The following is a 27,585-nucleotide window of genomic DNA, read 5'->3' as shown; positions in this document are numbered from 1 at the left end:
AGAGTACTCAACCTCAGCATGGGCGCAGTCGATGATTGCGTTGTGACGAGAACAGAAATCCCACCTCAAGATGACTTCGTGAGAGCATCAAGAAATAGCGATAAACTCGATAATGTATACAGCGTGTTGGATGAGCACCCGCGCCGAGCACGAACAGACGGGTTCCACGGGATGCGCTGAAACAGTACGTTATGAGAGGCCAGAATAAGTTGTCATAACCTTCTTAAAACGGCGACAAAGCTGCCAGCTTATGACAAAGTCCAGCTCCAGTATCGACTAGCGCGTGGATAGTGACGCCCTCAATGAATATGCCAATGACGTTCGTGGGTAAAACGTTAGGCTTTGGAAAGTTCGAGGATGACGCAGCTATTGCCTTCGGAACTGTGGCGTTTAGTTTACCGCTGCGTGAGTTGAGGGACGCCGGCGCATTGGTGACAACAAGCAGCGTCTTGGAGATTGCGAGTGACGGTAGGCGGTGTCAGAAGAATCGCTAGGGTAAGACTTCACAGGAAAACTAGGTGGCGCACGTTAAGTCGGCTGCGGCGGAACATGCGGGAAGTTCCAGGAATGCTGTTGTGCAGCCGTCATGGTCCTGTGACGGCAGTAACGCGCCACATGTCCGGCCATTTTGCAATTAAAGCAGGTGGGGTGGTTGTCCTGGGTGCGCCAAGCGTTGGTGGGATGGGAAGCTTCAGGCCGTGGCCCCGGGTGTCTCTGCACCACGTATGGAACCGGCAAAACCCTCCTTGAGCAATGAGGTCATCCGGCGGCCCCACCGTAGTGTCCTGGCATGACCTGGACGATTAGCAGGCTTGGCATAGCTTCTACAACGGGCCTTGTGACGGTTTCCGCGTACGTCAGAGGCCCGGCAACGGGCAGAGGTGGCGCGGTGGTCACATAAGAGGGGAGCCGCTGTCGGTAGCGCTATGTCGGTACCGATCAAAGAAGTGGCCACGGGAGCGTGTTGGCAGGAGCCGGGGAGTGCGTCTGCCACTTGCTGCTGTATAGCAATTCTAAGGGAAGGGGCAAGGCTGGCGTCAGGCATGGGTGTATAAGAGACCAAAGAAAGCTGACGACCAACTTCTTCCCGGATGAATTGCTGTATGCGCGCTGACGAGGGGCTGTTGTCGGTCTCAGCAGTTATGCTCGACCATGACCCGTGCTTGGCAACGGATCGCCGCGTCAGAACTCGCTGTTTCCTGAGTTCATCGTAACTGTGATACGGGGTTTATGACAACGGCAAACGTTTGTGGATTCTTAGCGAGCACCATTTTAAAGGCGTTGTAAGAAATGCCGTTGCAGATATGCTTGATTTTGTCCTTTTCGATCATCGTCACGCCCACCCTCCTGCACAAATCCAGAACAGACTCAGTACCTTGGTGAAATTCTCACCAGGCTGCTGTGCACGTTCGCGCAAACGCTGCTCCGCGCTAAGGTTTTGTACTGCAGGGCGGCCGAAAACTTCAGAAAACCTTGACTTGAATGCCGAGCACGTCTGCATGTGCGGGTCCTTTTCGTGGTTGCCGAACCTGCGACATCAGTCAGGGGAAATGACACGTTGTTGAGCTTCATCTTGTCGCCCCAGTTGTTGTGCGTGCTTACTCGCTCGTATAAGGCAGGCCAGTCCTCCACACCTTGTTCATCTGTGCCATTGAAGAAAGCTGGATCCCGCTGATGAACCAAACCGGCGCAGGTGATGGGCGTCGGAGTAAGGCAAGGCTCTCTCTCAGCCTCACGAGGGGCCATGGCTGTGGAGAGCGTCCTGTTGCGGAGCTCCAGCGTAGAGACGTCAGTACCACCGCAACCTCCACCAATTCTATGGGGTGTGTTGTTCAAAGCCGAAATATCAGTGGAGAGGCAGGAATCGAGCTTCAATGCGGAGCCGGTTTAAGCTAGTGCACTCATCGCTAGCGATGCTGAAGGCTAACACTCATCGTCGTCGTCGTGCACGCTGGTTGTTCACCTGAAACTCGTGATGCCGCTTGCGCAGCCACTGCTCATGGTGCACAGCAGTTCGGCTGTGACTACATTGTGCACCGTTCGTCCTCATTACAGTATTCACAGCCCTCAATTCAGCCTCCCGGCCAAAATATAAACGAATACTTCAACGCAAGGGTTACATAAGGAAACATTTTCCGAAACCACTAAATGCAGCACCATCTTCGTACTTCTGAACACTGTTCCGAAAGAAGGAAACATTAGGCAAAAGGTCAACACAAAAAAAATATTTGCAGGGTTCTCCTAAGTAAATAGACATGGCTGCTTTTTTCCCAGGGTATGAAAGAAAAATTGCGCGCTGAAAACAATGTTTTGGCGCCAAAATTCAAAAAAGCGCTACACCCGTTGTTCGTGCCTTGTGGCGGCAGTGTAAGTTGTCCCACAGTAACGGAAGGTTCCAGTCTATGGCGCGTGAGCAGCGAAACTCTGAAACATTGATTCACTAGAGCGAACCATCACCGTGTCTATCGTCCGAGGAGCCAGACGGGAGCGAATAATCCAGACAGGTGGACGGAGGAATAGAAGGGAGGCATTTACGTGGCAGCGGCGGCACGACGCTACCACCTTCGGTGACTTCTGCAGCAAAGAAACATACGCGGCCAACTTTCTACCACGAATAAACACCGCACACACACCTTGTAAGGCATAGACTCACTCTTCGACTGCAGCTTCAAGTGGGCCGAGTCGATGAGGTCCTGTGCCAATAAGACACTGTCTGTAAATAGAAACAGCAACGAGCGGTGAGCGCGTAATTCTTAAAACCTAATATGAGCCATTTCTAACTCTTGTTTTCGATCAGACTTCAGTGAAGAAATACAACTTTATTCTGTGCCGTTTGCGCTGATGTGGCACACCACAGACGTAATTACCCAGCTACTCAGCATTCTTATAAAACATACTCTACCGAACGCGATCTCGGCATACATTACAAGTGAGTTCGGTTCCAGTTAGGTCAGGGTCCCAGACATTTTAAAATAAACGCTAAGTTTTATGTTGGACAGAAGTCAGCAAGCTTGCTTCAGACCATTCCTAAAAGAACACTGATCAGACGTGTTTCCAGTGTTAGCAAGCATGCGCCACCATAATAAAGCAGACAGGAGGAACAATAGTACCTGTATGGAGACTGCTATCTTGTCCACTTAAAATGACATCTTTTCAGCCGCCATTTTTCCCCTCGTAATTCTCGATCAAACGCTCGCACTCGCATTACGTTTACTACAGCGGTACCGTAGTTCATAGGAGAAGGTAGCACCATAGAATGTTGTTGTAATAACATAGATCGCAATTATATATATTCCGTTATAACAACTATTTCGTTTAATGTGGCATCAAAAAAATAAAGCGCTAAATTCGTGAGCCCGAGCTTGAGTTCAGTTTGCTTCTAAATAGGGTTAGAGGTCTCCCTACGCGGACTTTCCAAGCGAGGTTGAAAGCACACTGAACGACTCCGGTCAATGTGGTTTTGCAGACGACTGCTTGTGGTGGAAACCAGCAATCCTAGCCTCTTCCGCACTAAATTCCCCCTGTCGGCGCACCATCTTAGCCTCCTTGAGTGTGCGGCCTGGGAGCACCCCCATTCCCGTTAGGCGCAAAAAACAGACCCCGATGCGGAGGCTGGCGATTATAGCAGTCTTTCTACCATCGTCTGCTCTATGGTTTCTTCTTTACTTTAGTTTCGAGTGCTCTAGAAGAAGCCAAAAACTGCACTCCACCGCTAATAAATGTTTCTAATCAATTCGATTTTCTTGAGTTACCATAAAACCCCCTCGCAATATCCGAGAGAGCTGATCTAATCCCTTCATTGATATTGGGTACAAGTTGTATAAATCTTTACACGGGTATAAAAAACGTATTTGTTTTGTTGCACCTACTATTCGCTATTCCGGACTTCGTTATAACCAGTGTTCGTAGCAAATGTCCCATTAACAAATTTAGTAGAAAAAAAATGTTACCGTGAAGCTTTTTAGCCCGAGTATTATCCGTCTGTCGCACAAAAAATGTCGAAGTGTGAGGGAAAGTGTTGGGAGTGCACGCCTTAAAAAAACTAACACCTTTTCTCCCGGGAACCCCTGTGTAGATGCGACGCATAGGGGGTTCACGTTGCAGCGTTGGACAGCGGAGGAACGGCGCTGGAACGATGGAGCGGAGCGGCGCAGGCACCGCGTTTTATATCGCGCATAACGGTAAGTGGACGCCCCGGCACCAGTGCGTCTGCCGCGGCTATCCACTTTAATCCAATCTAATCCAATCCAAGCCAAGCCAAGCCAATCCAAGCCAATCCAATCGAATCCAATCCAATGCCCCTCGGGAGAGAGCGTTCGCTATCGGAGAGGAGAGGGGTGACCGGCGGAAAGCGGCGGAAAGCGCAGCTCCCGCGGCGAGAATGGGGAGGGGCGGACGCCGACCACAACGCCGACGACGCCGGATGCAGGGACAAGGCGAGTGAATGAGATGCAGTCGCATCTAAAAATCAGCGCCCTTCCACTCTGTGAAGAAGGACTTGTGAAGCTGGAAGCCGTCCACTGAATGAACGAAGCAAAACAAGTTCGTAATTTGCGATTGAGCATGCTTCCTAATCAACAAGCCCCGCAAAACTGGGAAGGACTGGATATATATTCTAGCACAAAAGATGATCTATCGTTTTGCTTCTCACTTCTTAGGCAGCTTACTATCTGTTGAACCACCCAGCTCAATCCGCTTGACCACGGAGGATACTGGACAGGTCGCATTAGGGCGGTTTTACGTACAAGTTTAAATCCCTCCTGCACAACCGAAATATCATCAGTGAGGGTACAAAATATATAGCTGGCTTGCAAGACCCTATTTTTCCTTTCATTCCCAACATTTTTACGCATAAAGCAACAGCCGGTTATTTGCGTGTGTTTAAAAGGAAAAGCTAGTGCCGAAGATGTCACTGGGAAAGATCGTCCGGCCGAACAAGAGATCTTGGGTCACGTCGGCGTTCCAAGACTTCATCCAGAAGAATGCGCAGCTGCTCTACGAACTGGAACTTGCAGCGACAACGTCGGTGACAACGGTTTTTTTTTTGTTTGCTTTCGCGCCATTTTGCCCATCTGTTCCTTGAGACGCTCCTTCAATTCCCGGTGTTCTTGCTATGAGCGAACGAAATACGTATGTTAAAACATGAAACGACTTGAGTTTTTTTTCTACGGTGCAAACATGTAACCGTTAGTTTCCCTTCGCGTAGCAGCACCTTACTGGCGGTGTAACACACTAACCCAGACCAAAACCGCTCGACCCTTAAGGACAGCCGAAAGGTAGCATTGAGCTGTGCGATTTCCATGTTTAAATCAACCACCAGCCCAGGGGCATGTCATCGGGAGCGGCATGAAGCCTGTTAGTGCACGCTCCCTGTTTCCTTCCACCCCATCCCATGCACGCACAAACCGGCAGTCGGTAATGGGCGCTTGCTAAGGCGAAAAATACACGGGTGAAAATGTAGCGCGGAAAGTCTCTCGTGCTAAGGTACATTTATGGGCTCACGCCGGCATTCCAAGCGGGCAGGTTGCTCTCGTAACGGCTCGTAACGCCGCTAGCGCCAGTCAACCAATTGCTCAACTTATAAAAGAGGCATCGGTGTTGGCCAAGGAAATAACAGTTTCGAAAGAGGCGTCGGTGGTGAGAATGAGAATGGGTGCCGTAGCGGCGCCGAGTAAAGCGGCTTCACCGGAATTCAAACGGGGGGGGGGGGGGGGGGGGGGAGATTTACTTCGCCATGAAAATTGTTCGCGGGTAGTAAGCGTGCCCTACGCTCATCGGATTCGTAAACTTCGTTTTGAGCACGACATAATATGCTCGTTTTTTTCGCGCAGTGGTGAAGCGGGTCCACACAACCCACATCGCTTTATTGCGCGTGATGCAGCATTGCTTGCCTGCTAACCGGAAAACTCACGATAACGAAAAGCCCGCACCACCGATCGTGCACCTCTTCATCACGCATATACACACCCCGATACATACTGCCAAGGGTGTCAGGCGATGTGTTGATGCATGCTGCTGTAGATTTTTTTTTCATGTGAAGGCATTGAATGGTGGCGCTCGCTTAATTTAAGCGATTTTGGCGGGAAAACGGAGTTGGAGCCGTTGGACACATTGGCTGAAGAAGGCACTTGGTGAGTCGTGCCTGCCTGCCATTCAAGTGTGTACAGTGCGGAGTTCAAGCTAGTTTTCTTGTGGTGCAAACGTGGTGGGTAAAAAATACAGTGATGGTTAATTTGACATCGACTGGTCCGCGTGGTGCGCCGCACTGCCGTTGCGAGAGCTCCGAGTATGACTGCCGGAATTTCTAACGCGACAAGATGCTCTTCAGTGTGCACTCCATCTTTCCGACCGGATGGTCTTCTTACAGTGGGTAGCACACTCTCACGCACGGCCCCCTTAGATATCCAGGTAAGCAAATTAATACCGAACTATTTTCCGAACAACGACATTTTTAGTGTATTGGGTAGAGATTTCTTAACCTCAGGAATTCGGATCATTGTCGGGCCCAGTCATCTATGTAGCGCCTGTTCGACACGGGTCATTCGGTCGACCGGGAAAGATGAGGAGAAACACGAAAAGAGTGCGTTTCTCGTTGTCTCGGCTCTGAGTCATTCCTGTCTTTCGGCGTCAAGTGTGCGCCTGTTCCGGCGTCTTGCGCTCGGCATTTTTAACTCATTCGCAGTACATTTCGCTGCCGCGCTCGCAATTTGCGTCGGTGGCCATTCTCTGGGGCGGAGGCGCAACACCGCCTGTGATGGCGCCGCCTGCTGTTTCCGTCCTAGGCAGGATGAGGAAAAATGAGGAAAAATATTGCGTACCTTAAATTTACGCAGCCGACGCGCCGTTTATGAAGCGCAGAAAACTGCTTCCCAATCTACCCAACTTCCGCTTTAGGGCGGCAATACGGCCAAATTCCAACTTTAAGGCCAACTTCAGCTTTAAGGCCGCGTGTGCGGTGCACATAGGGGCTGAGGTTCGCATTGTTCGCCGGTGTGCACTGTATTGAGCGACGCGACGCAGTTGGTAGGCGGGAGAACCCAGAAAAATTGTAAAGCTGCAATCGGGCGCGTCGCTGAAAAAACGTTGTAAGCGCGTGCGTGTGTGTGCGTGCGTGTGCGCGCGTGTGTATAGCTGTGTAGGTGCGCGCGCGTGAATGTGTGTGTGTGTGTGTGTGCGGGTGTGCGTGCTTGCGTGTGTGTGTGTGTGTGTGCATCTGTGTGCATGTGTGTGTGCGTGTGTGTGTGTGCGTGCGTGCGTGTGTGTGTGCATGTGTCTGTGTGTGTGCGTGTGTGTGTGTGCGTGCGTGCGTGTGTGTGTGTGCGTGTGTGTGCATGTGTGTGTGTGTGCATGTGTGTGTGCGTGCGTGCGTGCGTGTGCGTGCATGTGTCTGTGTGTGTGCGTGTGTGTGTGTTCGTGCGTGCGTGCGTGTGTGTGTGTGCGTGTGTGTGCATGTGTGTGTGTGTGCATGTGTGTGTGCGTGCGTGCGTGCGTGTGTGTGCATGTGTCTGTGTGTGTGCGTGTGTGTGTGTGCGTGCGTGCGTGCGTGTGTGTGTGTGCGTGTGTGTGCATGTGTGTGTGTGTGCATGTGTGTGTGTGTGCGTGCGTGCGTGTGTGTGTGCATGTGTCTGTGTGTGTGCGTGTGTGTGTGTGCGTGCGTGCGTGCGTGTGTGTGTGTGCGTGTGTGTGCATGTGTGTGTGTGTGTGCGTGCGTGTGTGCGTGCGTGCGTGCGTGCGTGTGTGCATGTGTCTGTGTGTGTGCGTGTGTGTGCGTGCGTGCGTGCGTGTGTGTGTGTGCGTGTGTGTGTGTGCGTGTGTGCGTGTGTGCGTGTGCGTATTAGGAGAAGGGCGTTTCCTATCCGTCATCGTTCAGCAGTTGCTAGAATACGTTCCCATAGCAGTTACACGTGATGGTATCGACAAAATTCCATAGGCGTAAAAATACCAAGTAATTTCTACAGGAAAGTACCCTTTGTTTAAAAAAGGGCATAGCAGAGTTTACGTGCTGCTTAAATAGGCATCAAGATTTTCTTAGTAGCCTCTTCTAGAGGTCTTGTTTTTTTCTCGCATTTCTGCATATGGAAACATTCATAGATGCAATTGTAATAAAATGTTTAACTCAAAAGGAAAATTCACCAACAGTTTCCCTTCTGCGTTGCCTCTGTGGTTATATTCAATATTCCAACCTTTGCCGCAATGTTCCAACTTCACAGATTTCCTCACAATTTTCTGACAAACATATGTGCAGTGGTGCCGTAAAAAATGCACATCACAGGCTTAATTCCATAGGTATCGCTTCGTTCACTTGCAAAATGATTTATGAACCTTTGCGTTGGATTGACTTCAACGGCACCTGGGTTTGCCTTAACCGAAGTTAGGAGGCAATGGTAAACCTTTTATTCTGGTAAATCTGCTAAGTTCGGGGCCGTATATAAAGAAGAGATAAAGGCGCAATCACATGTGAACCTTGCTGATCCGTGACTGCCGAACTTGCTTGCGCTTAGTGAAGGTGAAATAGAGGATTCACACTCACTTGATGCGGCATTCTCCAGCAGTGTGTAAGATGCATGTCAGAATTCTTTTTTTTAAATGCTGAAAGAACACACTATTCACTGTGCCGTATTTACGTGCTGAGTAGCATGGAGCAGCCACCAAACCTATAAATACGACACAGCAAACATTGCCTTTTCCAGCTTTTCTTTTAAATTATTTCTGTTGCTCAGGCAGGCGTTTTATACACAGCTTGAGAATGACGTATCAAGTAAGTACAAATTATCTTTTCCACCTTCACTACTAAATTAGGTAGGTCGCCAGTCGCGGATGGAAAGCATGAGCAGCTGGGCGTGGTCGCTCACAATGATCAGAGCGAGCGTGCAAAAAATATCCTTTCTGACGCTTCGCAAACGTTACTCATCGCGCGAGTGACACTTAAAGAGCGTGATTTTTTAGCGTTACAGCACATCACGCTTGGAAGCAGCATGCAAAAAATCGTCGACACTCACACTCGCTAACTCCGAACAACTTTAGAGTTTCCAAAATCACGCTTACCGATCACTCGCCACTGAATACTGTAGCCACTCTCTCCAGCCGAGTCGTCACCATACTTGGCGAAATACGAAACGACGTCCAAAAATGCCTCGTTCGGGAGGAACGCCTTTGGAGGCATGTGATTGACTAGGGTGTAGGACAGGCTGGCATTGCCGGCCTGCGTGGAGTGTTGTAAACTAGAACATCTGTTCGGTTCTCCGATGTTTCCTGATAGCTGACCGAGCGGTAGCTCACCTTTTGTCCCGTGAAATACACACACATGACTTCGGTGCTAGAGTAAGGTTCCTTCCATGCTGAACGAAGCTGCACGAGGCACTCCTCGGCGACTTTCTCTATGGTGGGCAGCGCCTCAGGGAGTGAAACTGCAAGTAGAAGTTTGTGTGAATATTCCACGCTATAGCTAAAACAGCAAATACCTGCGCTTGCTGTTCAACTTTCGAAGTCTTGTGGTGTTTTAAAATTCTTCCAGAAACCTTGCGGTCTAGAATGCTAATGGGGCCATCATGTTTGCGCTCTTAAACGTTGGCCCTAGGGCTTTTCAGCCTATCAGCAGAAGCCTAAGGCATCACATCCACTCGGTCATTACAATGGCTCGTGAACCATTAGCGCAATTACGAGCTGCAATCCCAAGCTCTCCAGCTCAAAAATCAGCCGCTCAGGAACCTAGCAAAACCAGAGCACACATGCGATATTTGACACGAAGCAAAGTATCTGCCTAAATGCATACATGGTGTACCGGCCAGCAAAACCAGCTGCGCGCGCACCTTTTCTTTTCGGCCCTGTGCGCCTTGATTCTCCCTCTCTCCCCCCTCCGGTTACCCTCTCTTGATGCCAACGCATATAATCACGCTTCTGAGAATAAACGCCGTGGTTGACTGGCCTACCATCGTCCATGCAGCTGCGCTGCACACGCCTGTGTTACTACAGTGGCGACGAGCCCAGAAGCCGCCCATGCTACCTTGAAAGTTGAAGCCAACGGCCTGCCGAAACAAGTACCGACGACCATGACCAGCCTCCAGCTCCCGGTCTTCGACTACACAAGAGATAAGTGGAAAGCGTACCTTATTCGGGCTGAAGCGTATTTTGAAGCAAATGCTATTACTGACTCCAAAAGGCAGAGAACACTTCTGGTGGCAGCACTTAGCACGCCGACTCTGCAAGTGCTAGCGGGGTAATTGCACCTCGGATGCCGACCTTACTTACGCTGAAGCGGTCGCAGCCTTAAATGACTACTACGATTCCAAGCGTCACGAGATAGCAGAAAGCTACAAGTTTTTCGCCCGGTGTCAACAAGGACAGTCGGTGCACGCAGTCCTAGCTGAAATACAGCGCATAGCAGACAATTGCAACTTTGGAAGTGCGCTAGACCGGATGTTGAGGGACCGGATTGCTTGCGGCACAGGAAAAAAAAGATTTACAGGAAAGCCGTTACAGGAAAAAAGAAAGATTTAACCCTCGAGGAGGCTGAAACAATGGCCATTGCAGCCGAGGCAACCGACAGCGATGCGGAAGATATAAGTGCAGAACCAACGACTGTTCTAAAAATGCAAGCCCATCATCGCTCATGCTCTCGAGGTAACCGTACACGTTGCAGGTCGCATGACTGCGGCCGATGTGGAAGCACGAAGCACCACGATAATGCCTGCCGCTGGGGTAACGCACGCTGCTATCGCTGTGAGCGACGCGGTCATTTGGCAAAGAAATGCTGCAGTGCTTCCACTGATGCAAAGATTGGAAGGTGGGCAGCGATTCTAAAGGCGCTTACAGTTGAAAGCGCATCTAGCAACGACGACATGGATAGCGCACTCGTGTGGACGTTGATTTCGGGAAGAAAAAATGGTTTGGAACCACCCATACGCCGCACGTTTCGATGAGGCGACGTAAAACTGGCCATGGAAGTGGATACTGGTTCCCCGGTGTGCGTCGCATCGCGCCAAGTGTACGATCGACACCACGCACAGTGGCCGCGCTTACAACCACCACGAATCAAGCTCTCGTGTTACGCGGGACAGCTTCCGGTGTTGGGTGAACTCGAACTTCCCGTGAGGTAAAAAATGTAACTGTGCCTTGTCCGCTGATCGTGCTTGACTGTGGAGGACCCAGCCTATGTGGCCGCGATCTCATCGCTTTGCTTGACAAGACGGGCGTTCCGATTGGAGACCTGACTGCGCTGGACCTTACAACAAGTGCGGACCCAAGCGACCATATGCTGAACCAACTGCTCGGCGAGTTGGAGGATGTTTTCTCAACATACCTTGGACTAATCGAAGGTCCACCAGCCATCTTAAACTCAAGAAGTCGGCGACACCAATAATTCTGTAAACCCAGATCTCTTCCTTACGCCCTCCGCGATAAGGTCTCTCGTAAAATTCATCGGCTGGTGTCACTTGGTGTTCTATCGCCTGTGCATCATGCAGAATGGGCAACGCCTATTGCGGTCATTTTGAAAAAGGACGGAAGCGTGAGGATATGCGGGGACTTTAAGGTCACCCTCAACCCGGCATGTGAGGTAGAGAATTACCCTCTTCCGGTGATAGAGGACATGTTCGGAAGATTAAACGGAGGTGAATATTTCAGCATCTTGGATTTAAAGGATGCATACAATCAAGTGCCCCTTGACGAAGCGTCCAGCGGGCTGTGTGTCATTAACACGCACCGCGGGCTTTTCCGGTATAACACACTTCCATTTGGAATAGCTTCCGCACCGGCTATTTTTCACAGAAAGATTGATGCAGTACTCGGCGGGCTGCCGGGTGTCAAAGCCTACCTTGACGACGTGCTAGTGTCAGAAGGCAAGATTGATAACGGAGAGCAGCTGAAGAGACTGTTAGATCTGTTCCGAGAGCACAGCGTTAAACTTAGGATTGACATATGCAAGTTTCGGCAACCTTCCGTCTCTTACCTTGGCCATCGTATAGATCGGCAAGGCCTCCACCCCATTGAAAAGAACGTTGACGCCATCATGCAAGCGCCGCGCCAACGTAACGTTAGTGAATTGCGCTCGTTCCTTGGCATGCCTACGTTCTACGCCCGTTTCCAGCCCAATATGTCGACTGTGCTCAACCCCTTGTATCAGCGCATGGAAAACCGAGCCCGTTTGCAATTGCGGGAACCGCAGCAGTCAGCGTTCGAGAAAGCGAAAGAAATGTTGACGAATACGCAACTTCTCGTTCATTTTGATCCCAAAAGGAACAGAAGCTAGAATGTGACGCTTCCCCGTATGGCGTGGGTGCTGTTCTGTTTCACTCTGAGGGAAATGAGCACAGACCAATTGGGTTTCGTTCCAGAACGTTAACAAAAGCGGAGCGGAACTACTCTCAGCTGATGCGAGAAGCATTCGCACTGATTTTTGGCGTTTCTCGCTTCCGTGACTACCTCCTAGGTCGGCAACTAACCCTGGTAACCGACCGTCAGACACTGCTGGGACTGCTCAAGCCTGACCACCCAACTCCGCCGATGGCAGCCGCGCGCATTCAACGATGGGCACTCTTCTTGGGAGGCTACCAGTACAAGCTACAGTACGTTCCGGGGAAACAACTACTGACAGCTGATGCCCTTATCAGACTACCAGCCCCGACGGCAGCGGAACCGGTAGCTGAGGGGACCCTCCCGAGTACGTACTGTCGTTGGAAGCCGTTGACTAAGGTATAGTGATGACGCACGAGTTGCAGGAGCTCACTGCCAAAGACACGCATTTAGCCCGTGTCGCGGAATACATCTTGCATGGCTCTCCTCGAACCACAAGTGGAATGGCGCCCGACTTGTTGCCGTTTTTTTATCGCAAAATGAAGCTGTCGATGGCTCACCGGCTGATCTATTGGGGCAACCGAGTCGTCATCCCACGGAAAGCGCAGGAAAGGATGTTGCATCTTCTACATGAAACACACCAGCGCTCCTTGTCAATGAAAGCGGTGACGCGGTCATTGTTTTGGTGGTCGGAGATGGACAGGGAGATTCAGGAATTGTCGGCGCAGTGTGTCAGCTGTGTAGAAAACCTGCCCATGCCTGTGGCAGCACCACCAGTCAGTTGGCCGAAAACGGCCGAGAGGTGGTCCCGGGTCCACGTCGATTTTGCGGGCCCGTTAGCCGGCAAGATGATACTTGTGGTGGTAGACGCTCACACGAAGGGGATTGAAGTATTACCCATTTGGCATGCGAACACAGCGGGTACCATTCGCTGCTTAAGAAGTATGTTTTGTCGGTTCGGTGTGCCACGCACAATCGTGTCCGATAATGGCACACAATTCACGAGTCAGGAGTTCGCCACGTTTGTAGCAAGAAAGAATATTGTGCGCCTGCGTACAGCGCCTTTCCATCCTCAGTCAAACGGAGCAGCAGAAAGAGCAGTGCGAACCATTAAAGACGGCTTGCGGAAAATGCAAGATGTCCCACTGGAAGATAACATCATGCGCCTGTTATTTCATTACAGGAGGACCCCGCAAAAGGAAGAAAAGTCACCCTCGGAAATGCTTCTCGGCTACCAGCTCCGTTCCCGTCTTGCCACATGCCTGCCGCCCAGCGATGACAACTTGTCGCCGGGCGCTGACGACTGGACCATCGCACCAGGCAGCAGCGTCTACGTGCGGAACTACGGTGTCGGCAAAAAATGGATGCCTGGACGTGTAAAATCTGCTTCGGGGGCGAGAATGATAGCAGTGGACACGCCAACGGGGTAGTGAAGCATCATATGGACCAAGTCCGCCGCAGTCGCGAATCGACGCCGGAGTCTGCATCTGCGGGAGCGACTGAAAGCGCAAAGGCTGAAGGTGATCCTGACAGCGTGACTACTCCTGTCCCGTCTCCTGCTTGCAACGCACGTCCAGGCGGAAGGAGCAAGAGCGAAGCCCAGAGCTACCGGCAACAGATGGTAGGAGTGGGTTTCCCACACCAGCTGCTACGGAACCTCTAGTCGTTACGGGCGAACACCCTCCTGAGGCGGTCCCACATCAGCCGACGCTGAGGCGATCGACCAGAGTTAGGAACCCGGTACAACGGTTCCACTTTTAGGAGGAAAGAAATGTTGTACTCGTTCGTTTTGTACAGGGTTTCTACCAGCTGCAGCGCACCTTTTCTTTTTGGCCCTGTGCGCCTTCACTCTCCCTCTCTCCCCCCTCCCGTTACCCTCTCCTGATGCCAATGCATATAATCGCGCTTCTGAAAATAAACGCCGTCGTTGACTGCCCGACCATCGTCCATGTTGCTGCGGTACGGGCGCCTCTGTTACTACACATGGTAAAAACGTTATTCAGAACTATAAAGACTATTTGTCTAAACCGTTCTCCGCAGTTACTGTTCATACATCTTCATGAAATAGTTTCACCGCCCTGGAACGTGTTAAAGCAGTGTTATTACCTTGAAGTTACGCACACGCCAAGATTTCGGCAATAGCAGCTTTGCAAATATTCATTGCATTTGCCTAAATAACTGCGGAATAATCACTTCTAAAGTGCTGCGATGAGCCGGAAAGCTGCACAGAGGGATTGTATATGGAGAACAGTCGTAATACGGGTCGGTTGACCCGCCTTCGTTGAGCATAACAACGACTTTGTGTTTGTCAATTACGCGCTGCCTAGTGACTGAGAAAAAAGCCCACGAAAACCAAAAAGGGGTCATGCGCAGCGCTGACTTCCAGCTGAATGCATACTAACAGGGAAACCCCTGTTTACACGTAAAAAAAGTCGTAACAATATATTACAGAAAAGAAACAGAATAATGCGCAGTACAATTAATCTATGCGTGGGTGTCGCGGGGCACCCACACGTGCTTTGTTCAATTGTGCAATCTCCGTTGTGATCAGCGATACAGATGCCGCCCTGTGCGCCCACACTCTAACCAATGGGGCACATGTAATTCTTCGATGCATTTGCGGAAAGAGATCGAATGAGGCCAAACGGGAAGTTATAAAAGCAGAGAAGATTATACGTTCAGCTAGCGATTCTGTTAGTGTGGCTTCTCATTCACGTACCGCAAAGGAGCTTGCATGCTTGAACGAAGCGCGTGTGGGCGCACGACGGCAGCGGCTGACGAATTAACCAAATGCGGCGTTTTTTAGATGCCGAGCATCTTGTAGTCTGGGCATGTCCCGTGTCCGCGTCCGCACTCACACTGCGCATGCGCCAATCTCCTCCTTCTCTCTCTCCTACAGCTGCGCGATGTACTACCGCCACTTCTTCTCTCGTACCAGCTGCGTGCACTTCGCTTTCGCTTTTCCAGCGTTCTCGCTTCTGCTTTCGCGGCGCATGCTCGGCGCTTCCGCATCTCTCCTCCTCTCGTCTCCTCTCCTTCAACCTTGAATGTAAATCGGGTAGCGCGCTTCGCGCGTCCACTTCAGCGCTTGCTGTGGTTGACTCCACTTCACTCCGTTCTTCCGATGAAGTTCTACGAACACAACGGATACACAACCGAAACCCGATGTGCTCCGCATCTACTCAACGTTCCCTTCGGGAAGATAGGGCTAATTTTTTTAAAGCAAAGCTTTCTACCTCTACCCCCCAAGGGTACTTTCGCGACCGTTGGTGTCACCAGAAAACTCCCGCAAACAAATAAAAGAACTTACTGCACCGCCAAGAGTCGAACCTGGAACTAACAGGGTAACAAAGCAAGAGCCCGTAGTCTTACCGATTCAGCTACGAGCCCACGCGGGGACGGGGAAGACAAGTGGTGCACAGACCAACCACATCTACGGGTTTAACCCTTGCATTCTTGCTAAATGCCACGCGATAGCGATAAAGGAAGCTGACACCAACCTATGGTATCTCACTTCTAGTACGCCAATGGGCCTGTGGCTTCCAGCGTTTGCGTAAAAAATATCTGCTCCTTGTAGTCTACCCTCACGCCAGACAATACATCAAGGAACACATTCAAATGCTCCTTAATGGCCAGGCCATCACCCCAAGCCCCAGCATCAAAATTCTGGGCCTACATCTTCAGGCCAACACCAAGAGTGACATATCCTTGCAGTGCCTCAAACACAGCATCAATAAATAAGACATATCATCAGGTGAGTTGACGCTAAGAAGCGAGGCCTCAAGGAATCCGATACCTTTCGATTAGTTCAAGCTTTCGTCCTCTCGATAATTACGTCAACCCCCTGTCTTCTTCTCGGCAAGGAGGAAATAAGATGCTTTGTATAATGATTAGAAAGGCTGTGGAGCAAGCCATTGGTCTTCCCATGAGTGCGTCAACATAGAGGCTGCTTACCACAGGGACCTACAACACGGTGGAAGAGCTGATAGAGGGTCATCTTTCTATCCAGAAGCTCCGAACGAGCAGAACTGCGGCGCGTCGCCGCATCGTTCACCAGATTGGCTGGGCAGCACGGAAAGTCACTCCGCTTGATGTACTCCTGGGCTTTTGGCGACAAGAAATAAATATGCTCCCTTTGCTTAGAAGGATGAAGCCCTCAGAAGCACGGCAAGCACGGGCTCAAGCGCTCAACACCACTCTCGGTGGGTATCACGCAGTTATCTATACAGACGCCTCCAAACATAGAATGCGGCATTACGCCATCATCGTGGCTACCTGGTCCTCCCGCTCCTCCTCCGTCTGTGCCGCCGGGCCAGTAGCCACCACCTGCGATGCAGAGACGGAGAAGTGAGATCGCCTGACACCGGGTTTGAGCTATAATTTTACAAAAAAAAGCTTCCACTCAGGTGCTACACCAATACCACTCGACCAACCACCATTCATGCATCATGCATTATTTTACCCTGAGCAATAATATCGCTTTGAAATAATAGAGGGTGTGGTTAAGTGCATTTCACTTCTCTCTGGTTTCATGATTTGTAGAGCGACGTGAGTGAATTTAAGTGTTATCGCATGGGTAAACGTGGGTGCCGCTTATAGTTTTGCTTTCCAACCCCATTCGCAAAGTGGATTGGCGCCAATTTTTTTGTTTCCGTCTTTTCTGTTGCGCCTTTTGCTCGTTTATAACGGTTTCTTTGTCATTACGTATTCATTTGGAAGTCAGCGCTGCAGATGTCCCATTTTTTGTTCTTCGTGTGTTTTTTTTCTCAGCTGTAGTGTAGATAATGCATACGCAACTGCGTATCTCTCATTTTGTTTGCTCTTGGTTTCATGTCTTATGAATGAAGCCTCACGGGTCGTTTGCCATGAATATCAGGAAAGTTTCTCATTTGTGGGGTACGGCACCCGCCTGTAAGATTCGTTAATTGGGGGCTCCCCGATCGTGCGGCGTGGTGGTTCCCGTCACGTTTTACTACCGTATTTGAAAGGACATTTCTAAATATTTCCCCTAATCACTCCACTTCCACAAGATAACATCACAGCTACGGCAAAAACAGTCACTTTCCGGGCGTGCTGAGTCATAAGGTCTTTGCCTTAAAAATTGCCTAAGACAAAATACGTTTACATCAGAAAAAAATGGCTTGTCCCTATAGCAATGATATCAGTTTTGTCTCAACCTTCGAACAAATAAAAGAAATATTTAGGGAAACAGCGGCAGAAGTGCCCACTCCTATGACACTTTCCCGCGATTTCTCGATGAAGTAACAGAATTCTTTTTGTGCGATTAACGTGCGCCCAACGAATTCACTGCCAAGAAACATGACTGGGAGATTGAAGGGGGCTATACTCTTGCTCGACCGTGTCACCAAGGATGACTTGCGGTTAACACGCTGGTCGAATTGGTTTCGCTGGGCCACCTGACGTACTTCACAGGGAGGAAGTGACATGTCACTACTTCGGGAATGTTTGCAAATATTCTCTCCGTTTTCTCAGTTAAACAGCATTTTTTGGGGCTAAAATAAAACTCGCTACGTTACCGCAAGCCAGTTTATTGAAACCTAACCAAGCTGTGTTTGGCCTTCACAACTCCTCTAAAACTGCAAAAACTGTGTGCTATGTAGTCCCGGCTGGAACAATTCCTCTATACAGATGTCACAGGATGCTACTTTCTGTGGCGCAGCGGTATTGATCGTGCTACTGTGCCCAAGGACGCGGGTTCTTTCGCAGCCGCGGAGGCTAGGCTGCTTTTTTGATAGAGACAAAAAGCGAAAACGCCCGTGTGTTCGAGGTTTCGAGAAACCTTACAGATCTCCAGGTGGTCAGGATTCTACCGGAGCCATCGATTACGGCGTGCCTCATCGCCTGTGTACCGTAGGCGCGTTAAATCAATCGAGGTTCTCTGCGGGAGAGGAACCCTAGCGGCCCCTCTGCTCGCACGTCACATGTTGGGGCAGCCACTTACAAAATTGGGGCAGCCCCTTACAAAAAATTTTTCTTACGTTTGACGCCCCCAAGACACCGGTTTTCACGCTACACAGACCCTTAAAGGGGCGCCTCACCGGCAGGAGAAACTTCCGGCACATGGCTCGTTACACTCAATCTACAGGAGTTGCTGTCGATTATTTATCCTTTAGCTTGCCACAAACGTGAGCATGCTTGCGCCAACTTCCATTCACTTGTCAGATTTAGTTCACCGTTGGGGTATAACAATTCAGAGATTCCTTCAGCAGTCAGTAGAACTAAGTTTACGGCGAAAAATGATCGCATAAAATATCTGCACTCGAGCTTTGATGGAGTCAAAGCGTAACAAATCCAATACAGTGCGTACCATTACTGTAAGTTTGACACCTTTTCATAAGTAGTTTGCCACCGTGGAGTCTTAGGCAACTACGAAATCCTATCCGCTCTCTATACATTGGCAGCTCCTGTAGGAGTATGGTTACAGAGCATGGCTGTGCCTTGTGTCTTTGGGGAACCATCTTGAATAAATTTACTAGTCGTTGGATTCTCAACCAACTACATAAACATTGAACGTTTCGAGGCAGCACATGTAATTGCTAACCATCTGTCGCTGTTTTACAACGCGTAATATTTAAACCGCCACTCGTCAGCCCCTCCATCATCATCATATTACGCGCGCACCTGCAGACGCACAGCCCCTTGTTTCTCGGCCAGGGCGCAAATGCGTTTCTCAAAAGTTTAATTAGAAAATTAACTTGGACGTATGCTAAACTGGAACGAACAAACAAGCATGCCTTTTTTCTCGTACGCTTTTGGCCAGTGCACCAGACAGCAGTGTTTTGTTTTTTCTCTTGCTTGGCTTTGCTGTGCAATCACGTGCATACCTTGAGTTGCATACGTTTCCTAGTTTGTTCATAAATGTAGTAAACCAGCGGCCAGAAATCTGAGACAATTCTGCAAAGTGGTTGTTCAATGCCTATAAAGATATTGCATGGGTGCATGAAGTCTTCTATAAAAATATGCACATAAACTTGGGTAGAACGACGCGGTGGACAGCTATCCATCCCAGGGTGTCCTAAATTTCTCAGAGCATGCATCAGTGTATTGTCACTTTTCCCGCTTATCGCATTTACTGTGTCACGTCTACTTCACCAGTGCATGGGCAGAATTTGTTTGAAAGTTACCGGACGAGAAAATAACTGTCATCATGGAAATATAAGTTCATACTGTTTTCATGTAAGTGCTATTACTCTTCCGTATCGCGTGAATAATGGTGGCTGCTCCGTTTTCTTATCGTACTGATTGGCACGGAGATAGGCGTCTGGTTGTGTCGTTTTGTACATGTATCCTAGAACTATTTGGCTGGGGCGACAGTTTTCTCGCCTGTCTATCGCGCACATACCACCCTGTACTTTGGAACTTTGGCTTTGCATGCCAATCGAACACTCCGCTTGATATTTCCCTTCTTCTTAAAGGCGCAAGCGATATTGAGGGTCCCTGTCAGTTGGTAGTTCATATTTCTCGCAAACCAAAAAAACAAACCGCGAACAGAGTAAAGGACCACAAAAAAGCCTCCTTGAGTGCCCGTTTGCGGCCCTTTACCAGGTCTGTTGTCTCCTTTTTGCGATGTGAGAATTAAAGCAGACAGAAGAGCCCTTTTCCGTGACACCTAAATGTGTCGGAACAGTGAAGTGGGTGATTTCGTCATTACCACCAATCTCGTCTATGAGCTGCCTGGTGTAGTTGCTTGCCGGGCCATACACAACAATCGGGATAATGTCAGGATTGGCAGGGGGTCTCGGCTTCTCTTTGGGTGAAGTCACGTTCTGGTCCCTGTTGAGCTTCTTCACGTTCTCGGGGTCCACGTGGTCGTACGTGAGCACGAAGCCGAAGGAAGCCAGTACGAACAGGACCTCTGCGGCGAGGAAGAACGGGTGCCGACACACCGTCTGCAGGTACAGCCGGCGCTTGGCCACAAGGTACGTGTTTGTGCCCAAGCTGCACAAGCACATGGCCTTTTCTGCGTGTGGAAAAGTGTTGCTTGCCTGCGAAAGAAAAGAGTTGCGATGGTTAGCCCGTTCCTGAGACAGCAAGTGGCAGATGAGCAATTGACTGCTCAGCCGCCAGTGGGATGAGGAGTGTTAGCGCACTCGATACAAAAACAGCGCTCAAAATGGGACACAAAGAAAGAGGCAACACATACACAGCGCTCACAGCGCTGTATCTGTGTTGCCTTTTCCTTTGTGTCCCGTATTGAGCGGTGTTTTTGTATGAAGTAGGAACCAACGAGCCCAAACACTTCCATTGGAAGCACTACACATTGGATACTCCCTTTTTCAACAATTTGTGAAGTAAAATGTACGTTTATCACGGACACAATCACCACTACGTCTATCAGAAGGTATCCGGCAAAGAGTGCACGGGCCTGAATTTAGGGTGCGAGCCCGGCCCGAGCCCGCTTCGCGAAGCCCGAGCCCGACCCGGGCGCATAACACCTAGCCCGAGCCCGGCCCGGGCACGGGCATTCATAAGTTAGATTGGCCCGAGCCCGACCCGGCTCCGCCATCTTAAGCCCGGGCCCGGACCGGGCCGGTAATTTATTTTTTTGGCCTAGGGAGGGCCCGCGGGTGTGTGACCAGGCCCGGTCTTTGACGCTGAAGAATGTGTGTTTATTATATTCCGGGCAATCAGACGGAGCATCTACAGGATTTCCCGCTCAATATAATCCAAATGCCAGTGTATATAATCCCAGCGCCAGTGAATATAATCCAGGCGCCAACCAATATAATCCAGGACCCACGCAGTGCACAACACATGACCGCGCTTTGCAATTTAGTAGGCAACTACTGCAAACCCGGGCGCAGTGCATTCTCATCCAAGTTACATGAACTAAGTTACGCGACCAGTTTAACCAGACGACCTAAGAACTGCGCAATAAATCAGTCACGTGACTATCTAGCACTCTCGCCTAATTACTATACTGAATATGAGGATTGTGTCATGGGTATGAATTATCGCATTTAAATTGCTCGCTTAATCGAAATTTTAGGGAAACTCTCGAAACCAAATACGGGCACGAACGTGAGACAGACAGGTGGCGCTGCTGGCGCCGTTCAACAGCGCCACCCGCGGAAGAAAATCCCAAAAATGGTAGGGACTTGCCCTGGCGTGTGGGCGTGGAGAACGCGTGTTTCCATGCTGTTTAAAGGGTCAACCTCTCGTTACCCTGATGATGTTAGTCATACGAAACTCACTTTTTTTCTCAGAAATTAGGTACGAGCAACACGCGTTCTGTGTAATTAATTACCTCATACATGTACTTAATTCATTATTTGTTAGCCATTGATTTGGACAAAAGTCAAATTGATGTAACCAGGACTTGTGAGGTGCCAAATTAAACGTCTCGATAAGGGGAATCACGTGGGAGAAATTAAAAATTGCTTCCTGCTTATAGTCATGAGACAGTCACGTAAGTCATAGATGGGGTGAAATGCCACAAGGGCTTGTGAGGTTTCAAATTAATGGTCTCCAAAAGTGGTATCACGTGGGGGAAATAAAACATAGCTTCCCGGTTGCAGTCATGAGAGAGTCACGTGAGCCCTAGATTGGGGTAAAAGTCAAAGTGATTGGACTAGGGCTTGTGAGGTATCATATTAAAGGTCTCGATGAGAGAAATCCCGTGCAAACATTAAAAATTGCTTCCTGATTAAAGTCATGAGACAGTCACATGAGTCATATATTGGCTTAAAAGTCAAAGATATCTCAATGTGGCTTGTAAAGTATCAAATTAAAGGGCGCGATGAGCGGAATCATGTAGCACAAATTAAAAATTGCTTCCTGGTTTTAGTCATGAGATAGTCACGTGACTCACAAATTGGGTTAAAAGTCAATGTGACGTCACTAGGGCTTGTGAGGTACCAAATTAAATGTCTGATGAGGGGAATCACGTGGGACAATTTAAAAATTTCTTGTTACTTAGTCATGATAACAGTCCCGTTATCACAAAATGGGTTAAAAGTCAAAGTTGCGCCACTAGGGCTGTGTGGTATCAAATTAAAGATCTCGATGAGAGGAATCGCGTGGGACAAATGAAAAATCGCGTCCTGGTCATAGTCACGATATAGCCACGTGAGTCATAGATTGGGTTAAAAGTCAACTTGATGCCGCTAAGGCTTGTGAGGTATCGTATTAAATGTCTTGATGAGGAGAATCGCGTGGGACAATTTAAAAATTGCTTCCTTGTTATAGTCACGAGATGGTCACGTGAGTCATAGATTATGTTAAAAGTCAATCTTAGGCCACAAGGGCTTGTGGGGTATCAAAATAAAGGTGTCGATGAGGGGAGTCACGTGGGACAAATTCAAAATTGCTTCCTGGTTATAGTCACGAGATGGTCGCGTGCGTCATAGATTACGTAAAAGTTAGCATGATGCCACGAGGGCTTGTGAGGTATCAAAATAAATGTCTCGATGAGGGGAGTCGCGTGGGGTAACTTAAAAATCACTTCCTTGTTATAGTCATGAGATAGTCACGTGAGTCATAGATTGGGTTAAAAGTCAACTTGTTGCCGCTAAGGCTTGTGATGTATCAAATTAAAGGTCTCGATGAGTACAATAGCGTGGGGCCATTTAAAAATGTCTTGCTTGTTATAGTCATGAGATGGTTACGTGAGTAATAGAATACGTTAAAAGTCACTGTGAGGCCACAAGGGCTTGTGGGGTATCAAATTAAAGGTCTCGATGAGTAGAATAGCGTGGGGCCATTTAAAAATTGCTTCCTTGTTATAGTCATGAGAAGGTTACGTGAGTCATAGAATACGTTAAAAGTCAATGTGAGGCCACAAGGGCTTGTGCGGTATCAAAATAAAGGCATGTGACCTGTGCAAGCACCGGAAAACCCCTTTCCTTGGGCCCAGCCGGACTGCTCCAACCGATAGAGATTCCTTCAGAACCTTTCTTTCGGGTCGGTTTCGACCTGCTCGGCCCTTTTCCTCTCTCTCGTTCGGGAAATCACTGGATCGCTGTTGCGACCGATTGCGCGACCCGGTACGCTATTACGCGTGCTCTCCCCACCAGTTGTGCCACCGACGTTGCTGATTTCTTGCTTCAAAACGTCACCCTTTCTTTCTTTCTTCCGTATATTTAAAAAATATATTAACTTCATTAACTGTACTAAAAAAAAAGAGCCTAACCACACCCCTATGCCTCCTTTGGCGTTGTAGACTGCCGACTTATGTTTCTGTATTTCCCTGACGAGCCCCTCATTTCCTTACTATATTATTCCGCGAAAGCCTAGCGAGGGTCTCGATTCTGGCAGCCTTGATGCCTAGGTAGCATAAGAGGGCTTCCCGCCAGTTACCCACTCATGACAGGCTGTAGACATTCTAGTCACGCCCCGGGGGTTGAAAAGAAGGTCCCCTTCTCCCCGTGTAGTCTGAGTGGCGCTGGCTACCACCCTCAAGCTTCAGATACACTTCTAGTAAATATAAATAGCCCAGAAAGTGAAGGAGAACACAGTCGCCCAGATAGCCGAATTGGTAAGGGATTCGAGATCTAATCGAAAGGCGTGGGTTCGGTCCCCACTCTGGGCGCGTGTTTTTCTTTCTTTCTTTCTTCCGTATATTTAAAAAAAATATTAACTTCATTAACTGTACTAAAAAAAAAGGGCCTAACCACACCCCTATGGCTCCTTTGGCATTGTAGACTGCCGACTTATGTTTCTGTATTTCCCTGACGAGCCCCTCATTTCCTTACTATATTATTCCGCGAAAGCCTAGCGAGGGTCTCGATTCTGGCAGCCTTGATGCCTAGGTAGCATAAGAGGGCTTCCCGCCAGTTACCCACTCATGACAGGCTGTAGACGTTCTAGTCACGCCCCGGGGGTTGAAAAGAAGGTCCCCTTCTGCCCGTGTAGTCTGAGTGGCGCTGGCTACCACCCTCAAGCGTCAGATACACTTCTAGTAAATATAAATAGCCCAGAAAGTGAAGGAGAACACAGTCGCCCAGATAGCCGAATTGGTAAGGCATTCAAGATCTAATCGAAAGGCGTGGGTTCGGTCCCCACTCTGGGCGCGCGTTTTTCTTTCTTTCTTTCTTCCGTATATTTAAAAAAATATATTAACTTCATTAACTGTACTAAAAAAAAGAGCCTAACCACACCCCTATGCGTCCTTTGGCGTTGTAGACTGCCGACTTATGTTTCTGTATTTCCCTGACGAGCCCCTCATTTCCTTACTATATTATTCCGCGAAAGCATAGCGAGGGTCTCGATTCTGGCAGCCTTGATGCCTAGGTAGCATAAGAGGGCTTCCCGCCAGTTACCCACTCATGACAGGCTGTAGACGTTCTAGTCACGCCCCGGGGGTTGAAAAGAAGGTCCCCTTCTCCCCGTGTAGTCTGAGTGGCGCTGGCTACCACCCTCAGGCGTCAGATACACTTCTAGTAAATATAAATAGCCCAGAAAGTGAAGAAGAACGCAGTCGCCCAGATAGCCTAATTGGTAAGGCATTCGAGATCTAATCGAAAGGCGTGGGTTCGGTCCCCACTCTGGGCGCGTGTTTTTCTTTCTTTCTTTCTTCCGTATATTTAAAAAAAAATATTAACTTCATTAACTGTACTAAAAAAAAGTGCCTAACCACACCCCTATGCCTCCTTTGGCGTTGTATACTGCCGACTTATGTTTCTGTATATATATACATATATATATATACATATTTATTTATATATATATAGCCTAGTAGTCATGACAGAACTGTCATGAAGAGTTCTACATTTGTGTGCTTTCAGCATTCGCGAAACCAGGCCCCTTTTGCCCTTTCAAATTGATGAGCCTGAAATCACGCACTCTAGCAAAAAAAGAGTATTTTCACAAATCACGTGAAGAAACCATTTAATAGCGTTATATTGGATATATAGGGTGACAGTACGCGTGCCGTCATAAGACTCATGGTATGTCACATTACATATTCATGATAATTAGGAACCTTGGCATATCATCTGTAATCACGTAAACAAGAAAAAATTTTGACATCACATAAGCAGCAATTGAACAGCATCTATTTCATACCTATGCTGTGATTCCTCGTGGTATAATAACCTTACAACTCCCATAAAAAATTTATGATCCATAGGTGTGATGTGAGTTCTAGGGTAACATGTTCACAATAATAATCTTTTTCTGCACATCACCAAAACAAGCAATTCAACAGCATTTATTTGACACTCATTATGCCAGTACTCGTGATGTAATACACCTCATAGTGTGTCAAGTGACTCATTCATAATACATTGGAGTCATGCGTCATTATAATGAATCATATTCACTATGACAAGTTTGTCGTACACATCTAGCGTGTGTTTTTTCGCCTCTTTTACCTTTGTCTCTGTTTAGTGTTCGCTAGTAGGATGATTTCCTTAGTAACCAACTCGCCCAACTTACCGCCTTAGTGGGCGTACACATCTCGAATGCAACTAATTAAACGGCGTTTTATTGACACCCATGTTGTCAATACTCGTCGTGTAATAAACCGCATAGTAAGCCACGTGACCAATTCATGATCCATAGGAGTCATGCAACATCAAAAGGGGACATTTTCACTATGACAAGAAGTTTTTGGGCATCACGTAAAAACCAATTCAACAGTGTTCTTTTCATACCCTTGATGCAAATGCTCGTGATGCAATTAACCTCATGGTAAGTCACGTGACTAAATAATGACGCATGGAAATCATGCGACATCTTTGGGAATAATGGTTGTGAAGACAAATTTTTCTGCACGTACCACAAACACGCAAATGAAGGACAATCATTTCATATCCATGATGCTTTTACTCGTAAAAATAAACGTCAAGGTAAGTCACGTGACTGATTAATCATCTGTAGGAGTCACTCGACATCATAAGAAGTCTAATTAACAATTTTTCAACACACCATAAGCGTCTTTCTCGCATATGTAACTTTCTTTATTCATTCGCGTGGGCGATAACCAAGCTCTAAGGCATCACTTTGACTTTTAACCCAATCTATGACTCACTACACTATCTCATGCCTCTAAACAGCAAGCAATATTCAATTTGTCCCACGCGGCTCCCATCATCGAGATCTTTAATTTGATACCTCACAAGCCTTAGCGGCATCAAGTTTACTTTTAACCCAATTTATGACTCACGTGACTATCTCATGACTATAACCAGGAAGCAATTTTGAATTTGTCCCACGCGACTCCCCTCATCGAGACCTTTATTTTTATACCCCACAAGCCCTTGGGGCCTCACATTGACTTTTAACGTAATGTATGACTCATGTGACCATCTCATGACTATTACAAGGAATCAATTTTTAAATTGTCCCACGCGATTCTCCTCATCGAGACCTTTAATTTGATACCTCACAAGCCTTAGCGGCATCAAGTTGACTTTTAACCCAATCTATGTCTCACGTGACTATCTCGCTACTATAACCAGGAACCCATTTTTAATTTGTCCCACGTTGCTCCCCTCATCGAGACCTTTATTTTGATACCCCACAAGCCCCAGTGGAATCAAATTGACTTTTAATGTAATCTATGACCCACGTGACTATCTCGTGACTATAACCTTGACGCGATTTCAAATTTGTACCACGCGACTTCCCTCATCGATATCTTTAATTTGATACCCCACAAGCCCTTGTGGCCTCACACTGACTTTTAATGTAATCTATGACTCAGGTGACTATCTAATGACTATAACCAGGAAGCATTTTTTAAATTGTCCCACGCGATTCTCCTCATCGAAACATTTAATTTCATACCTCACAAGCCTTAGCGGCATCAAGTTGACTTTTAACCCAATGTACGACTCATGTGACTATCTCGTGAATATAACCAGGAAGCAATTTTTAATTTGTCCCACGTGACTCGAGACCTTTATTTTGATACCCCGCAAGCCCCAGTGGCATCATACTGACATTTAACATAATCTATGACTCACGCGACTATCTCATGACTATAACCAGGAAGCAATTTTTAATTTGTCCCACGCGGCTGCCATCATCGAGATCTTTAATTTGATACCTCACAAGCCTTAACGGCATCAAGTTGACTTTTAACCCAATCTATGACTCACGTGACTATCTCACGACTATAACCAGGAAGCAATTTTTAAATTGTGCCTTGCGATTCCCCTCATCGAGACCTTTATTTTGATACCTCACAAGCCCTAGTGGCATCATACTGACTGTTTACGTTATCTATGACTCACGCGACTATCTCATAACTATAACCAGGAAGCAATTTTGAATTTGTCCCACGCGACTTCCCTAACCGAGACCTTTATTTTGATACCCCACAAGCCA

General features: G+C 48.3%; 1 protein-coding gene and 1 pseudogene across 1 annotated transcript in view; one reads left to right on the top strand and one right to left on the bottom strand.

The window, feature by feature from the left end:
- The window catches only part of LOC144180059 (uncharacterized), a 64,893-nt gene extending 49,796 nt beyond the window's left edge, over positions 1-15,097 (bottom strand). The window contains exons 1-4 of the mRNA XM_077708467.1: positions 15,011-15,097; positions 9,280-9,407; positions 9,046-9,202; positions 2,634-2,713 (exon numbers count right to left, since the gene is read on the bottom strand). Of these exons, the coding sequence (XP_077564593.1) occupies positions 2,634-2,713; positions 9,046-9,202; positions 9,280-9,306 (264 nt within the window). The 5' untranslated portion in view covers positions 9,307-9,407; positions 15,011-15,097. The remainder of the gene's footprint in view (positions 1-2,633; positions 2,714-9,045; positions 9,203-9,279; positions 9,408-15,010) is intronic.
- Positions 9,916-11,364, top strand: LOC144179455 (uncharacterized; annotated as a pseudogene).
- Positions 15,098-27,585: the final 12,488 nt, after the last annotated feature.

This window comes from Haemaphysalis longicornis, unplaced genomic scaffold, assembly GCF_048455015.1.
Source record: "Haemaphysalis longicornis isolate Haplotype H1 unplaced genomic scaffold, Haemaphysalis longicornis Haplotype H1 scaffold_4, whole genome shotgun sequence".
NCBI lineage: Eukaryota > Metazoa > Arthropoda > Arachnida > Ixodida > Ixodidae > Haemaphysalis > Haemaphysalis longicornis.
The sequence above is the reverse complement of the archived record's forward strand: the minus strand, read 5'-3'. Positions and strand labels throughout refer to the sequence as shown.